We start from the raw sequence: 17,161 nt of genomic DNA on the forward strand, positions 1-17,161 counted from the left end.
TGTGTTTGTACAGCGCCAAGCACACTGGAGTCCAGGTTGATATCTGGGATTCCTAGGCCATACAATAATACAAATACTAAAAACAATAATAGGATAGACAGATTTTGGAGAAATTGTGTTTGTTAGTTGTGGTGCTGGGCTTTCCAGAAGCAAGGTAAGCCATCAGTAAAGATGGCTGCCTGTCCAAGTTGCTCAGACTGAATTTCCTAGGCTGCAGCTGTCGCCTGTAGGATGCCAGTGCAAGCAAAACAAGAGCATTATATGATATTAAAAAATATACACACAAAACTAGATAGATGAATTTCTACCTCAAAAAGCTATCTTTTTAAAAATAAAGACAGCCTGTCATATCCACAGTCTTTCTGAAATTGTCATGGTTTGTAGGGAAGTAGAGGAGTGTGGGGAAAAGGTGGGCTTTGAAAAAGAATTTAGGAGAAGGTGCTTATGGAGGCATACAGGATCAGAGAGGGCTGTCCATCCACAGGAGACAGTACAGGGAAGGCATACAGACAATAGAGGGCTTTTGTTCATAGTATGTCTTCTGTGACTGACTTGTAAGTAGTATAAGGGGGAAGCAAAGCTGAATCCACAGGCAGCAAGACAGATGTCTCTGATAAGCTAATTCCCAAACCACACAACATGTTTGAATTCAGTGGCATTTTTTTCTTTTTTTGTACACACCTCCACAGTGCATCATGAGAAAGTGCAAATGAAAACAGGAGCCATCACTCTGCATTTCCTGTATTTTGAAATAAATTCAGCAGCTGCCAATTGGCACCCGCCTCCCAAAGCTTCTCAGCGCAACCAGAAATGAGCCCTATAACCACTGAGGAATCAAACACTCATTTGGCAGTTGGCATTTCAGTGACTTTACTGAAAAATCACTTTGTGAGAAGGGTTTGGGTTTTTCCTCTCTTACCTTTTAAAGAGAACATTCACAGCTGCTGACAACCCTATGTTTTTCCCTGGCTATCTTGCCAGCTATTTGTTGAAGCTCAATTGCGTCAAGAAAAGAGGTCATTCTTACTAACAATACTGGTACACCACTGACAAGTTGCCGTCTTTCAGAGTACTTAACTAGAGATGGGGAAGGGTGCGCACAACTTTGTCATCTGCCATCCCTTTTTAGTACTAAAGACCAAATTCTGCCCTGATTTACACCCCATCCCTTCCTGTGCAACACCCATGAAGTCAATCTGGCCCCAGAAATTGCCAGAAAGAGAACCTCAGTTTACTACTGGGTTAAAGGATAGGTGTCATGGTTCAGCTAAGTAGCTCTCAACATCTTGCTAAGGAATCTTACTATGAATACTTCACCACATAATGCCACAGTTGGGCCCAGTCTACTTAAAAAAGTCAACTGAATAGCTTTCCAACCAATCAAGAATTAGTTTAAGCCCCCAGACCAGTAACAGGACGCAAGTTTAGATTGAGACTGAATGTATTTGTCAATTTGCATCTTGTTGGTTTGGGAGCTTAAATTATTTCTCTATATTGGTTGCAAAGCTTTTCAGTTCATTTCAATACAAGATCCACAAAAGCTGCTGCTGTCAAAGTATAACGGTCAGGGAATCAGCTGCGGCAGCAGCTAAATCTCAGCAGAAAAAGAATTTGAAGCGGAGTTTTGGGTCCAAGATGAGAGGCCTTACAGACAGGGTTGAATGGGAACCCACCCTACAGGAAGAACAGTCACCCCACCAGATGTGGAAGTAGTGACACAAACAGCAGACATCTCTGCAGAGAAAAGGAGAGAGTGGGGCAGGGAAGGAGACGCACAAGAGAAGAGCAAAAAAATGGGGTCCCTTACAGTCACAAAAATCAGAGGAGGTTGGAAGACAACCTGTCCTTAATTCATGAGGGGAAGAACACATCAAAATGTCTGGAAAGATGCAATTTCCTTCCTAAATGAATTTGATTTTCTTACCATGGCACACAGGGCCAGGAGTTCAGATACAGCAGCAGAAATCATGGATATTACAGTAACCTCTCCCGGGAGTCTCACATCCTGACATAACTGGGTTACCTTTGCTAGATTACTTTAATAGCTTATATCACAATACACTGCTAACCATATGGAAACATCTAAATCAACCTTCTTTCAGTAAAAATTGTCTTATGTTGATCTCCAAGCAGGTTACCTGTACAAAGCCATCTGCCTGTATTAGAAACCAGTGGTGTCTAGTTCTCATGGAGATGGGGCAAACCAGCTCTTCCATAATGCAGTGATTTTAAGAGCTATGCAAGTAGGGTATGTCCACACTTAAACCGGTGCAGCTGCACTGCAATAGTGCTTCACTGTAGACCAGTGGTCCACAAACCGTGGGGCATTGGCAGGGCCCAAGTCAGCACCCACAGAGGGTGTGGAGGGAGCGCCACCCAGCCCCGCTGTCCCCACCTCTGCTCTGGCTCCACCCCCAGCTCAGAGCTCCTCCCCCAGCCTCCGCACTTGGCCACAGCCCCAGCCATGGCTCCCGGCCTGGACGCAGCTGCCAGCCCTACTCCTGGCTCCAAACTCAGCCACAGCCCCTGGGTCCCGAGTCGGCTGTGGCCCCGGCCCCAAACAGGAATAGACAGACCACATTACAGGTAAGGGGGGGCACCATGTAAAAAGTTTGGGGACCACTGGCATAGAAACTTACTACAGCAGCAGGAGGGGTTCTCCTGTCATTGTAGTAAATCCACCTGCCTAAGAGGCAGTAGGCAGGTCGACAGAACACTTCCATCAACCTAGCATTATCTATAGGGGGACTTGGGCTGGCTTAACTACAATGCTCAGGGGGTGTGGATTTTTCACACCCCCGAGCGATGTAGCTGAGTTGATCTAATTTTCTAGTGTAGACCAGGTCTGCATACTCAATATGCTGCTGATTAACAAGACTTCATGCTCCAATGGCCATAACGAAAGTAGAAAAGGGGGGAGACCAGGTGTGTTTGTGCCTTTAAGATTTCCCCAAATAAATTATAAGCTTTAAAATGAAACCCTAACTGTGTTTATTAAGTTTCATAGTATAAGAGACATTAAGCTTCCATTTCTAGGAATTATTATAGATTTGGGTTTAATTTAGAGATGTTAGTTGCACTGTAGATAGATGCACAGGAAGTTTAATCTCCCAAAATATACATCTAAGAATTGATCTCAGGCAGAATCTATTTAAACAAAGCAAAAGCAGTGCTCTAGGAGGTTGAGTACCAAATGAGAGGGAGTGCTGTGGTGACAGCAGGAGACCACAAGTCAGGACTTCTGGACAAGGAGTCAAACAGGTATTTATTTTAGTTTGATTCAGGTTCAGTTGCATTCAATGTATTTAGGTTCAGTTCTAACTCAAGCCACAAAAAAACCCGCAAAACAGTTTGGTTGCCAGTTTGAACTGGTTCAAATCAAATTTCACTCTTAGCAGAAGTAAATCCAAAAAAAGAGAGCTGAAACTTAAAGTTGAAATTATTTTGATTTAAGTTTTCCTAGTGTTTTTGTGTTGACAATTTTTATGAACAATTTGTTTGAGCAAACTAAAACATCTTCTAGGATTTGCTCTGTCATATTGGACCTCTGAGGCAAAATGATAAATTTGAGGCCTGAAAATGTTCTCTCAACACTCACTTGTGTTGCTGGAATTGCCAGTACAATTTTGCCAGTTGATACTGCTCAGGCATGACAATTTTCTGGGTTCTAGCCCCAGGTCTGTCACCGACTGACCCCTTTGGTGAGTCATTTAAGCTCTTGTGCCTCTACTTCCACATCTGTAAAATGGGGATGATAATAATTCCCTATCCCACAGAGGGCTGGGAGGTTTAATTAATTTATATTTGTTAAGGGCTTTGAGATTTTTGGATGAAAGGCACCAGGGAAGTGCAAAGAATTACATTAGTCACACAAAAAAAAGGACCTTTTAAAATAAGAGCTAGTTTGTTCATTTCCCAGCAACAATACAAAGCATGCAAGCCACCAGTTAGAGATAGAGAACAAAACAACACAACCTCATACATACAACATAACCTCAGACCAGCCAGCATCATAATGACTAGATCCACTCAAATTCTCTACCTCTGCCTCACTAGACAGCTGCTGACAATGCACACAACTAATTCACTTACACTTGGGGTGGAGGCAGCAGCAGCAGAAAGTGGGGTGAGGATGGAGAGAGAAACAGCCTGCAATGAAAGGCGGACAAGGAGAGAAGCAGGAGAGCAGGTGGTGGTGGGCAGGGGGATATCAGGAGATTGGGAGGGAGGTTGTGGTGATACTAAAGGGCTTGAAGCAGGGAGGAAGGCAAGATTGGGGTGTGGGTGAAGCTATGAGGGGGCTGAGCACAGGAGGAGGATGATTATCTAACGGACCTGCTGGGACCAGCAACATGGCCTCTACTCTCCTGCAAGGCAGAGCAGATCCACCAAGTGCAAAATGCAGAGAAGTACCATTGCTTTCTCACCTCCTCCTCCTATACCCAAAGCCCACTCTCACAGCCTCCAGCACCGAACCAGGTCCTACTCATCCCCACGGCTGCTGGCCCAACAGTCCCACTCTCATGGGCCTCCTAGGAGTTGTCAGAGCAGGTCTCCTAGCTCATTGAGCCACAAGAAATTAGTCAGATCCAAGCTGTGCCTCTTCTACTGTGGAGATGCCAGCTGGTTTTGTCAGCATTATTACCTGGCCCTTTATTATGTGTATTGTGGTAATGTCTAGGAGCCCCAGTCATGCACCAGGTGCCCGCTGCACGAGGAGCTATGCAAACAGAACTAAAAGACAGCCGCTGTCCATAAGAATTCACAATCTATGCAATTACTAACTAATCCTTCCCAATATTTCACAGCTTCAATAGCAACAGGGCTGCTGATAGTTGGCCAGCAGCCTTGGGAGTGAACTGCAGTGTCAGAAAGACATGGGGAAGGGTGAGCAAAGGTGGGAGGGGCAGAAGGCTGGAAAGCAGTAAATTCCCTTACTTCTCCACCCAATAGACCTGTCATGGTTCATCAGGCAGAGGAGTCCCTGTCCAGCCAGTCATCCCAGGAACACTGCAGCAGCTCACCCCCTGCATTGCCATTCGCTCCTCCCATACCAGCCAGTACAAAGGAAGAGTTGCTTTGTGTACAGATGCACAAGTGAATGGCAAGACCAAAAATAAATCTGCACCCTACATTTCTCCCATGAGAACAAATCTCTAGGAAGGTGCTGAATAGGCAATTTCATCCCCTGACCACAAAGACTTGCTGTTTTGGGGTGTGATCTTCCTTCCAACCTGAAGACACACCCTTCACTACAGCTGGGTGAGGGTGGGGATAGGAAGAGCGTTCCCGGACAAATGTGGCAGTTCAATCTTTCCACCCAACTCTCTTTTCAGGGTTCATTCCAGGATCCCCATCTCAAATTGCTGCAGACTGCCTTTTTTGCTGGTGGGTGATTATCAAATCCCCTGCAGCTAAATATAATCTCTGCACATTGCTTCTAGCCTGCAGGGCAAGAGACCATGGAGGAACGCAAACTTATGTGCTTCCACTAGGCCACAAGTCATCTCCCTTCACTTCTTCCCTCCCACAAAGCAAGAGTTACCCAACAACAACAAAGGATCACAGCTGAGTTTCCACAGGGCCTACTTTTATAGCAGCACTGATAGGGAACACGCACACTGACCATTCTTGACAGTTTCTCTGTGTGCTTTTGGGAGAGGCTGTGGAAGTCCATCTGCAGTGATAAAACCAGGGCTTCTTTAGCAAGTGTCCCTGAGGAATCCTTTGAAGAAGCAGGACTTGCCAATCCAAATCCAACCCACATTGTTATCATCTGACATATACTCTACAGTCTATAGGAAGTGACAAATTTTCACATCATAGAAAGTCACTACATATGGTATTAACTGAAATTCTTACCAGGACAGAACAATTGAGTGGGACATGAAGACTCAACTCCCCCTTTGTTTCTGGAGGGGAAAGGGGTATCCTTCGGAACAAGTTTGTGATACACAGGTAGGGGAAGTTTGCACTGCTATGGTTGATTATCGCTACTTTTTCTGGGAATTGAGGATTCCATTCTCCAGGGCCATTAATGACATTTTACTACCTCTAAAAATATACAAAGGTCAAACTCACCCCTGCTGTCAATGGAGTTACAGGAGACCCATATCACTCGTTTATTAAACTACTTGTAAAAAGTTGTGGGTGTTTTAGATGTAGGGGAACATTAGCTTCCTATAATCCCATCATGTGCAATTTAGAAGTCCACCTGATCGTTAGAAAACACAACAGTATAATGAGTTAGGCTCATGGGTGTTAAATATCACCACAAAGAAAAAAAGTGTTTATGAACTATTAAGAGCTAGAGCTAAAAAAATGGAAATATTGAAGAAACAACAGATGGAAAAGGAAGAGAAAGCCACAATAAAATCCTTTTAGCCTACACATCTTCTTGAAAAATGTTCAGCTAGTAGGGAGAACCAATAAGCCATATAAGATTTGAAGGCTCCGTTTATCATCGTCAAAGGGAACATTTGGTCAGTCATTCTATGTCAGCCCTGTTAGATTTAAACTATACCATGCAGTATAATTTAAGCTCTGCAAAAGCCAATTCAGTGGTTGCTTGGTAGCAAATGCTATGTTATAGTTGCAAAATAAATCTGAGTTACAAACAACCCTTTTTCCCCCTCACTTATAACTTACTGAAAAATTCTCTTTTTGGGCTTAAGTTTTCCATGCTTGATCTTAGCTGAAACATGATGCATTTATTTAAGAACATGTGAAAATAATCTATTCAACTGTTTTTAGTTGTATGAGGCCAGGATGTGTGTGTTGGATAAAGAAGGTCAGAAAAGTGGTCTTTTTAACTAGGGAGGGAGCTACTTTTTCTTAGAAAAGTCAGTAATACCAAGTTTTCTTTTCCTTTTTCTGAAGGTCTTCTTGGAGGATCAGAGAACACAAAGCAATCTCAGATCTTAACTGAAGGTGCATAAGAGTTGAGTCTTTAATAATGAGAATTTTTGCTTCCCAACTGTTTGTCAAGTATTTGAGTTAAACAGGAGAGGTTTAAAAAAAAAAAACAAGGGTTTAAAGCAGTGTCTTTCCTCTCTCAATTGCTCAGTTTGGGGAGTGTCTCTGCTAGCTTCCCCCAATATTATAATTGCCTTCTTGAACAACAGAAGTACTCAAACTAGAGAGATAAGTGTACTGGGAGTACCTAGAGACAGAACAGCAGAATGGACCCCCATCAACAGCAGCAACCAGCCACCAGTATTGGGAGGAAGCTTAAAGTGTAATTAGACACCTTCTAGCTGTGGACTAATAAAACAGATGGAGGCCCCAACAAGTCTGGAGACAGCACACTGCCAGAAATCTCTAACCCACCCCTTCCAGGAGTTGAGGAGGTGGAGACATTGCATCAGCGCACTGCCCCTGGATTTATCTGATAAAGCCCTCCAAATCCTCCCCCACATTATTTGCATCATTCTCCAGGTATCAAGTGCCTGGATATTGTATATTCTTAGGACTCCAGTTTAACTACATTTTTTGCCTGGGAACAAGTTATTTATATTGCACGAACGCCCAAAGGCCCCACCATATTGTGAAGACACTCAAGAAATGCACAGCCTATGGTTGATCTCTATTACTGGCCCCTCCTTTGGATACTTTATCCTACTTGTATGTTGAATTGTATCATGCAGACTACTAGCATCACACAGCTGTAATGCCAACTAACAATGGCAAAAGCTGGGTAAATCACTACTCCTGCTGTACTCATTGCAAAATTGGATCCCTGGAATTTGTTGTCTGCCAGCTGGGAAGATCAAAGCAGCTAGTCATTTGCATTTTCATATCAAAGATAGCATTCCTGGAGCAAGCTAAAATAGCAGTGTTGCTGGAGATAATGAAGTAGGTAAAAGGCCAAATGCATATGGACACTAGGGCCCTCATTCAAAGTTCATCTTTTAAAGTCCCCAAAAGATACTTCAAATCATCCAAAAACCTCACTGTCTAAAGAGTCTTATTTGTTCACAGCTTTCTGCTTACTTATCGGATACAGAGTACCCACAAGCAGAGGGGTTTGTTTTGTTTTTTTTAATTTTTGATATCATCCCAATTCCTTTGCTCACAGATGCTGTACCACATTCCAGCAAGCGTTTGATATGAGCCCATCTTTTGCTCTGATTGAGAGTCACCAGAGAATTGCATCCAGGCCAATTCCATGCCAAGACACAACTTCCCCTCACCTACATCACAGCACAGCACTTAGGAACCTCCTGCATAGAGACACAAGTGCTTCATATTCACACAATTTATCTCCCAAACACACTTTTTGGATAAGACAGTACACTTCGGTGCTACATTAACAATGGATTCTTTGAGGGCTTCCCTATTGTCTTCCAGTGCCTGTACAATGCAGGCCTACAAAAAACAGCCCCATTTACGAACAGGGCTTCCTAACCAGGGGTTCCTGGAACAGATGCAGGTGGCCATGAGCAGATCCAAACGAACTGAAGCCCTGTCTGTTCCATCTTTGGCTACAAACACATTCATCTCTTGAGAGAAACTCTGCAGGGTCTGTATTTAGCTAGCAGCTCTCCACCACTGCAGACAGGAAAATGTGGGGTGCAACAGAAAGTGGATTCAGCAGGGGGCACTTTTTTCTGATTGAATAATAAGCCAAAGCCCCAACAGGATACTAATGCTAAGGGCCATTTGCGCTACGGGAGGTCCTATCTTTCAGACGACAGCAAGACCATTTCTGCTCATTAAAGTTCACATCAAGCTTTCCACAAAGGTAGGCGAACCAAGGCACCCTGATCAAATCCCAACTTCGGTAGCTAGGGTTTGCCTCCCTCAATCAGACAGTCGCAGGATTCAACTTCAGGGCCTGCCCTAACCCCCTGTCTAGCATGGCTGCGCACTGCCCCGGGGCTGCCCCTCTCCAGCCCAGCAGGGGTGTGTTTCTGTGCCCGGCCAAGGGATCTCTCTACTGCCTGACGAGCTGCGCTGGCGTGAAAGGCACCGTGAAGACATGGACACGGCGGGCTGCCTGGGGACCCGCGGGCCAGCAGCTCCCGCAGGCCGGCCGGCGATGGGCCGCGCAGCCCCGCCGGCGCGGTTACCTCGCAGTTGAACTCCATCTCGGCGTCCATGGTAACGATCCGCACCGTGAAGGTTTTGGGCTGTTTTCTCTTCAGCGAGCTGAAGCTCATGCGGGACGCTATGGCCCCGGCCATGGCGAGGCGCTGCGGAGCTCAGCCGGCAGGAGGCAGGAGCCCGCCGCTCCCCAGCAGGCTGCGCAGGCCCAGAGCTCGCGGGGCGGGGCGGGGCGGGCCCGGCGGGGGCCGAGCGGTGCCGGGTGCGGTGCGGCACAGCCCCCGCAGCTCAGTCGCGCCCCCGGCCTGCAGGGGGGGGCAGGGACATGGCACCCGCCGCCCCCGCGCCGAGCGGCCTGGGCTGGGACCGGCGAGTCTAGCTGGGGGCGGGGGGATCGGCGCGCGGGGCAGCCTCCCCGCACCCAGCTCCAGGCCAGTGGGTCCGGGCCTGGGCCCGGGGGCCGCGAGGCGGGGGAAGGTCTCGGGGCTCGGGCCCTACCGGGGAGGGACGCTCCCGGCCGGGTCCGGAGGGGGGCGGGGCTGCTCTAGGGGGCGGGGGGCGCTCGGAGCCCAGCCGGGCAGGAACCAGCGCTACTTGCCCCACAGCTCCCTCGCCTCAGCCCACACAGCACAGCCTAACCTCGCCGCGGCCCGCCAGGGGTGGGACACCGCCCTTTCCGCCCGCCTCCTGGAGGGGCAGCTCAGCCAATCGAACATTCCACATTCCCAGATTCCGGGATAGCTACTCTCTGATTGGCTGTAGTGCTGCCACTCGGTAGCCCTGTCGTGCCCGTACGGTCCCGCCTTCCCAGCATGGTTGGTTGAGAGACAGCGGAGTGGGGCAGGCGCGCGCCGGGAGGGAAAGCGCAGCTCAGGCTCGAGCTCAGGCTCTGGCTCTGGCTCCACCTAGTGGCGGCTCTAGCCCACCCCGCCCCGCACCCGTGGTTCTCTCTGTAGGCTGGGGAGCTAAGAGACAAGGCACAGTAGGAGACTAAGGCCTTGTCTACACTGCAGAGTCCTGTCAACACAAGTCACAAACCGCTATAATTGCATCGCTTATGCATGTTCGCGCAATGCTCTTCTGTCGGCCGAGCGCGTCCTCAGTTGGTGCTCTAGCACTGACAGTGAGAGCAGTGCAGGGGGGCAGCTATCCCACTGTGCAGCTCACCACCTTGTGCCGCTAGGAGTTGTGGGAAGGCGGAGTGGTTCGCAGGGCATCATGGGTGTGGGCTCAACCTCCCATAATGCAGTTTTTTCTGCCTCATCAATCCGTGGGCTTCTGACTGTGTTTCGCGCCATTTTTCAATGGACCCTGATAACTGTGCGCCCATTGTCTCTGCCTGAAAGGATGGATCCTGCACTGCTGTCCACTGTTGTGGTCAGTGTTACAAACACAACGCAGCTGATCATGAAGTATCTCATGAGCTCCAAATCTGAACAGGAATCCATGGTACCTGCCCTGCAGTGTGCCATGGAAAGAAACAAACAGATTACTTTTGGCTTTCACAGAACAGCTGTTCACAGTGGACCATCAGTACTGGGCTCAGGAAACAAGCACTGAGTGGCGGGATTGCATTGTGGTGCATGTATGGGATGATGAGCAGAGGCTGCTAAACTTAAGGATGTGCAAATCCATGTTCCTGGAACTGTGTGCGGAGCTCCCCCTGCCCTGCGCCACAAGGACACCAGAATAAGAGCTGCCCTCTCAGTGGAGACGTACGTGGCGATCGCTGTGTGGAAGCTGGCAACTCCAGACTGCTATTGGGCAGTCGTGAATCAGTCTGGAGTTGGGAAGTCCACCGTTGGGGTTGTGTTAGCACAAGTGTGCAGGGCCATTAATCGCATCCTTCTACGAAGGACTGTGACTCTTGGAAATGTGCATGGAATAGTGGATGTCTTTGTGGCAATGGGATTCCCTAACTACGGCAGGGTAATAGATGGCACGCACATCCCAATTTTGGCCCCGGACCATCTTGTGACAGATTACATCAATAGAAAGGGGTACTTCTCTGTGGTACTGCAGGCACTTGTGGATCACTGGGGTTGTTTCACGGATATCAGCATGGGATGGTCAGAGAAGGTGCATGACGCTTGCATCTTCAGAAACAGGGACCTGTACAGAAAGCTGCAAGCAGAGACTTTCTTTCCAGATCACAAGATTCCAATGGGGGATGTTGAAATGCCCATAGTAATCCTGGGAGACCGAATCTGCCGCTTACTACCACGGCTCATGAAGCCTTACACAGAAAACCTGGACAGCAGCAAGGAGCGCTTCAACAGTAGGCTGAGCAGGTGCAGAATGACCGTAGAATGTGCATTTGGCAGATTAAAAGCTCACTGGTCTTGCTCTTTGGCCAGCTAGACCTAAATGAGGAAAATATTCCCATAGTCATACCAGCCTGCTGTGCGCTGCATAATATTTGTGAAGCTAAGGGTGAAAAGTTTCCTCAGGGATGGAGCGTGGAGGTGGATTTTGAGCAGCCAGATACAAGGCAACAATGGGGGGCTATTCAAATCAGGGAAGCTTTGAGGAACCATTTTGACAATGAGGACCAGTAATGTGTCTTTCTATAAAGCGTTTTGCCATGCTTTGTTAACTTGCCACCTTGCATGTAAATTTTGATGCTGCATACTGACTGTGATTTGTAGTGTGCAAATGTGCCAGTTGCCACTGTGTATTCATTCCAGCAGCATCCCACTGTGTGTAGGAGAGAAATAAGGATTGATTATCTTTCAGAGTGTATTTTTTTATTAAATAGCAATAAACAACACCCAGAAAGCGCTTGGTGGAAAGGGAGATAATACTGAAGGGACCCTCCCAATGGGGGCTCTCACAGCTGTGTATAACTCCAGCTGTCATTTTGGAAGCTCTCCGAAGGGATGGAGTGAACGGGGTACTGCGACTGGCCAGGAAGATGCAAGGAATGTGTGAGAGGAGTTTGGGGGGTGCATAGCAAGCGATTCTGTATAGGCTGCATGAAGGGTGAGCAAACATTGGTTCTGCCTGCAGCGCGCTTAAGGACTTCAGCATCTCCGTCTGCTCCTCCATCACTTTTATCATCCTCTCCTGGCCCACTAAAACTCCCTCCTGCCCCTGCCTCCTCTCCTCCCTATCTATTTGCATATTTTCGGAAACTCTCCCTCCATGCCCTTCGTCCTTGTTTTGCAGGTTGAGAGGGTTGGAGCCCCACCCAAAACATGTCCTCCTTGCTACTCCGGGGTCGCTTCCTTAGCTGGCAGAGGCACTCTGCTGGCGTGTAGGGGATTCCCCTGAAGGCCACATCTGCAGAAGCACAAGTAACAATAAACAGAAGCATGATAGTTAGTGCACTCACAGCATCGAATCATTATAGTAAATACACCGCTCTCACTGTCTCCTGACAAGCACACAACTCAGCAAACACCCTAAGCATAGGGGTGTGAGTTGGGCCCTGGGGGGGGGCATTCAAGATGGGGCAAAGGGTGTTTGTTGGTGGTTTTTATGGGGGTCAGTGCACGCGACTAGGGACAATATTGTAAATCCTGACATCATTCTCCACAGGTGGGGTCATAGAAGCTGATATCTCACTCCTGAGGATAAGTAAAAATGCAAGGGTGCATCTCCTCCATATGAGCAGCTACAGCACAGATCCCTATGCTGCTTGCCTGTGTGCTGCTGTGGTCCCTCCACAAGTGATTGCCAATTAGTGCAGGAAAGTTTCCTACAATGGGGGAAGGAACAGAACAACTCTGTCAAAAAAACCTTTGGCAGAGCATTGGTGAGTATCTCCAGGAAAGTGTCCTAGAGATCATAGAATCATAGAAGATTAGCATTGGAAGGGACCTCCGGGGGTCATCTAGTCCAACCCCCTGCTCAAAGCAGGACTAACCTCAGATAAATCATCCCAGCCAGGGCTTTGTCAAGCCACAGCTTAAACACCTCTAAAGATGGAGATTCCACCACCTCCCTAGGTAACCCATTCCAGTGCTTCACCACCCTCCTAGCGAACAACTTTTCCTAATATCCAACCTAGACCTTCGCAACTGCAGCTTGAGACCATTGCTCCTTGTTCTGTCATCTGCCACCACCGAGAACAGCCTAGCTCCATCCTCCCTGGAACCCCCTTTCAGGTAGTTAAAGGCTGCTATCAAATCCCCTCTCATTCTTCTCTTCTGCCGACTAAACAAGCCTGGTTCCCTCAGCCTCTCCTCATAAGTCTTGTGCTCCAGCCCCCTAATCATTTTTGTTTCCCTCCGCTGGACTGTCTCCCATTTGTCCACATCCTTTTTGTAGTGGGGGGCCCAAAACTGGACACAATACTCCAAATGCAGCCTCGCTAACGCCGAATAGAGGGGAATAATCACTTCCCGTGATCTGCTGGCAATGCTCCTACTAACGTAGCCCAATATGCTATTAGCCTTCTTGGCAACCAGGGCACACTGCTGACTCATATCCAGCTTCTTTTCCACTGTAACCCCCAGGTCCCTTTCCGCAGAACTGCTGCCTAGCCAGCCAGGGTTCCCAGTCTGTAGCTGTGCATGGGATTCTTCCATCCTAAGTGCAGGACTCTGCACTTGTCCTTGTTGAACCTCATTAGATTTCTTTTGGCCCAATCCTCCAGTTTGTCTAGGTCACTCTATAACCTATCCCCACCTTCCAGGGTATCTACCATTCCCCCCAGCTTAGTGTCATCCGCAAACTTGCTGAGGGTGCAATCTACCCCATCCTCCAGATCATTAATGAAGATGTTGAACAAAACTGGCCCCAGCACCAAGCCCTGGAGCACTCCGCTTGTTACCGACTGCGAGCTAGACATCGGGCCGTTGATCCACTACCTGTTGAGCCCAATGATCTAGCCAGCTTTCTATCCATCTTATTGTCCATTCATCTAACCCATACTTCTTTAACTTGCTGATAAGAATACTGTGAGAGACCGTATCAAAAGCTTTGCTAAAGTCAAGGTATATCACGTCCATCACTTTCCCCACATCCTCAGAGCCAGTCATCTCATCACAGAAGGCAATCAGGTTGGTCAGGCATGACTTGCCCTTGGTGAATCCATGCTGGCTGTTCCTGATCACCTTCCTCTCCTCCAGGTGCCTCAAAATAGATTCCTTGAGGCCCTGCTCCATGATTTTCTGGGGACTGAGGTCAAGCTGACCGGTTTGTAGTTCCCCAGATCCTCCTCCTTCCCTTTTTTGAAGATGGGCACTATATTTGTCTTTTTCCAGTCATCCGGGGCCTCCCCCAATTGCCACGAGTTTTCAAAGATAATAGCCAATGGCTCTAAAATCACATCAGCCAACTCCCTCAGCACCCTCGGATGCACTGCATCGGCCCCATGGACTTGTGCATGTCCAGCCTTTCTAAATAGTCCTGAACCTGTTCTTTCAGCACTGAGGGTTGCTTACCTCCTCCCCATTCTGTGCTGCCCAGTGCAGTAGTCTGGGAGCTGACCTTGTCTGTGCAGACAGAGGCAAAAAAATCATTGAGTACTTCAGCTTTTTCCACATCATCAGAGACCTCTCTGGAGGATTCCCATGAAATCTCAGTGTGCATTAACACACTGTTCCGCCCCACGGCGTAGCTGCACATGGGAATTGGAAGCAGGGACAAACATAGCTAGTCTTGTACACTTCTATCCCTTAACCCACTTCTAGCACATAACAGAGCAAAGGACAGCTAAACCACACGTAACCAAGCAATATCAACTTAAAATGATCACTTACCAGAGCTCGGGTGACCAGATAGCTAGTGTAAAAAATCAGGACAGAGGTAGGGGTAATAGGCATCTATATAAGATAAAGCCCCAAATATCAGGACTGTCCCTATAAAATCAGGACATCTAGTCACCCTACCCAGGTTTCCTTTCTCCTGCATCATGCACACCAGAGCTGGAGTTCTGGACTGGCTCGAACCCTCTGGAGTTGAGAAGAGGTCCTGGCTCGCCACGGTATTGGACGACCCTGTTGCCTATCCCATCTCATCCTCCACCTCCACTTAGTCGTTCACCACTTTGTCATTGGGGTTGAGTCTGCTGACCACTGACTCCAGCTCCTCCAAAGTACCCACAGGGCTCTCGGGATGGAGGTGGGGTCACCACCAAGGATGGTGTCTCGCTCCTTATAGAAGTGGCAGGTCTTCCGCACAGCACCAGAGCTACAGTTTGACTCCCTTGCCTTTCAGTACTCCTCCATCAGCTCCTTGATCGTCAAACAGCACTGATGCATGTCCCGTTCATAGCCCTTATCCAACATGGCTTCAGAAATCAGGCTGTAGACATCAAAGTTCCGACAGCTGAAGCAGAGCTGGGACTGCATAGCCTCCTGTCCGCACAGACCCAGCAGATCCAGCAACTCCGGTGTGCTCCAGGCGGGAGAACGTTTGCTGCGTGGAACAGCCAGGGTCAGCTGGGAAGATGCGATGTGAGCTCTCCATGCTGAGAATACAGGAAGTGGAATTTCAAACATTCCCGATCCTTTAAAGGGGGAGGGACGGATGCCTGTGTACCTGGCTACAGGGCAGCGGAGTTCAAACTGCTGGGACACCTCCTACGGGCCATTTACGACGACATAACCAAGTGCAGCATCTACACTGACACTTTGTCAATCTAACTTTGCCACAAAAAGCTCTACACCCCTCGTCAAAGCGGTTTTAATTCGTCGACAAAGTGGGAGAGTTTTGTCGGTGGGCGGAGCATTGCAGTGTGTCCACTGCCACTGTTTTCTTGATGAAAGCTGCCTTTTGCTGACAAAACTCTGTAGTGTAGACAAGGCCTAAAAACCAAACCAGTAGGCAGCAGGGAGAAGGGGCAAGGTTTTTCCACACAGTATGGGTGCAGCTTGCAGCTAATCAGTGGCAGTAGCAGTCACAGCAATCTTCTTTTCATCTCTAAAGGGCTTTACAAGGATCATTTGAAGATTTCCATGAGCGATATTAGAAAAGAAATAAGGGAGAAATTGGATTTTTTGTGTTTAAATGGATATTGGTATAAAACTCACCCCTTTGTCCCCAGATAACCTTGCCTTTTATTAAACAAACCTTGGACTAGTCCAGCTGAAAGCACTTGTCACAGTGCTTTTACTTTTCACCATTGATGCTGCCAGTTTGTTTATGTTTCATTCAATCTGGGCGGTGAACTCAACCTGTCGGTCTCGCTTTAAGGCCATTATGCTTGTTAAGCACTGACCCTAGGCTCCGCGTGGTACCATACGCAGAGGGTGACATGGGGGGAAATTCTGGCCCCATTGAAATCAATGGGTCTTTTGCCTTTGGTTCAGTGCAGCCAGACAGAGCCTGCTCCCCAGGAGCTTTCAGTCTAAGATGTCACTGCAAACACGCACACACAGCCTTAGAGCACATAGGTAGTCCTGCTGACTTCAGTGATCTCAGGGCCCGATCCTGCTAACACTTCAGCTGTTGTGTAATTTTACTCCTGTGAGTGGTCTGTCTATCTTAGACACTAATCTGCACCCCGCTACTGTAGTATGCAAGCTCCTCCCATTCTAGGCTCCTCCCACTCTAGCTAGCCCGTGCTCAGTGGCAGTGCATGACAGAACAAGGAGCAAGGGTCTTAAGTTGCAGTGGGGGAGATTTTGGTTGGACATTAGGAAAAGCTTTTCCCTAGGAGGGTGGTGAAGCACTGGAATGGGTTACCTAGGGAGGTGGTGGAATCTCCATCCTTAGAGGTTTTTAAGTCGCAGCTTGACAAAGCCCTGGTGGGATGATTTAGATGAGGTTAGTCCTGCTTTGAGCAGAGGGTTGGATTAGATACCTCCTGAGGTCCCTCCCAACCCTCATCTTTTATGATTCTATTATTCTAATGTATCCTCATGACATCCCTATGAGGCAGGGCAGTGCTATTAACCCCATCATGCAGAGGGGAAACTGAGGCTCAGAGAGACTACGGTCATCCAGGAAGTCCATGGCAGCGCAATTACTTGAACTCATGTCTCTCAATGCTAGGTTAGGGCTCTAACCATCAGACCATCCTTCCTCTCTAGTCCCACTGATTTCACCTCTGTATTATGCTTCTCCTTCAGATGATCTTTATTTGCCAGACAGTCCAGGGACCACCCTGGCTCCTTTTTCCACCTGTCTTCTCTTTTTCTACTGCCAGATGCTTTTTCTCTAGGAA

General features: G+C 48.1%; 1 protein-coding gene across 6 annotated transcripts in view; it reads right to left on the reverse strand.

Annotated features, from left to right (window-relative positions):
• The window catches only part of NF2 (NF2, moesin-ezrin-radixin like (MERLIN) tumor suppressor), a 69,514-nt gene extending 59,855 nt beyond the window's left edge, over positions 1-9,659 (reverse strand). For all 6 annotated transcript variants that reach the window (XM_067550245.1, XM_067550248.1, XM_067550244.1 and 3 more), the window contains exon 1: positions 9,072-9,659. In XM_067550245.1, coding sequence (XP_067406346.1) covers positions 9,072-9,185 — 114 coding nt within the window. In that variant the 5' untranslated portion in view covers positions 9,186-9,659. The remainder of the gene's footprint in view (positions 1-9,071) is intronic.
• Positions 9,660-17,161: the final 7,502 nt, after the last annotated feature.

Source organism: Emydura macquarii, unplaced genomic scaffold (genome assembly GCF_026122565.2).
Source record: "Emydura macquarii macquarii isolate MOO-44397 ecotype Brisbane River unplaced genomic scaffold, CSIRO-AGI_Emac_v2 contig_1254, whole genome shotgun sequence".
Taxonomy (NCBI): Eukaryota; Metazoa; Chordata; order Testudines; family Chelidae; genus Emydura; species Emydura macquarii.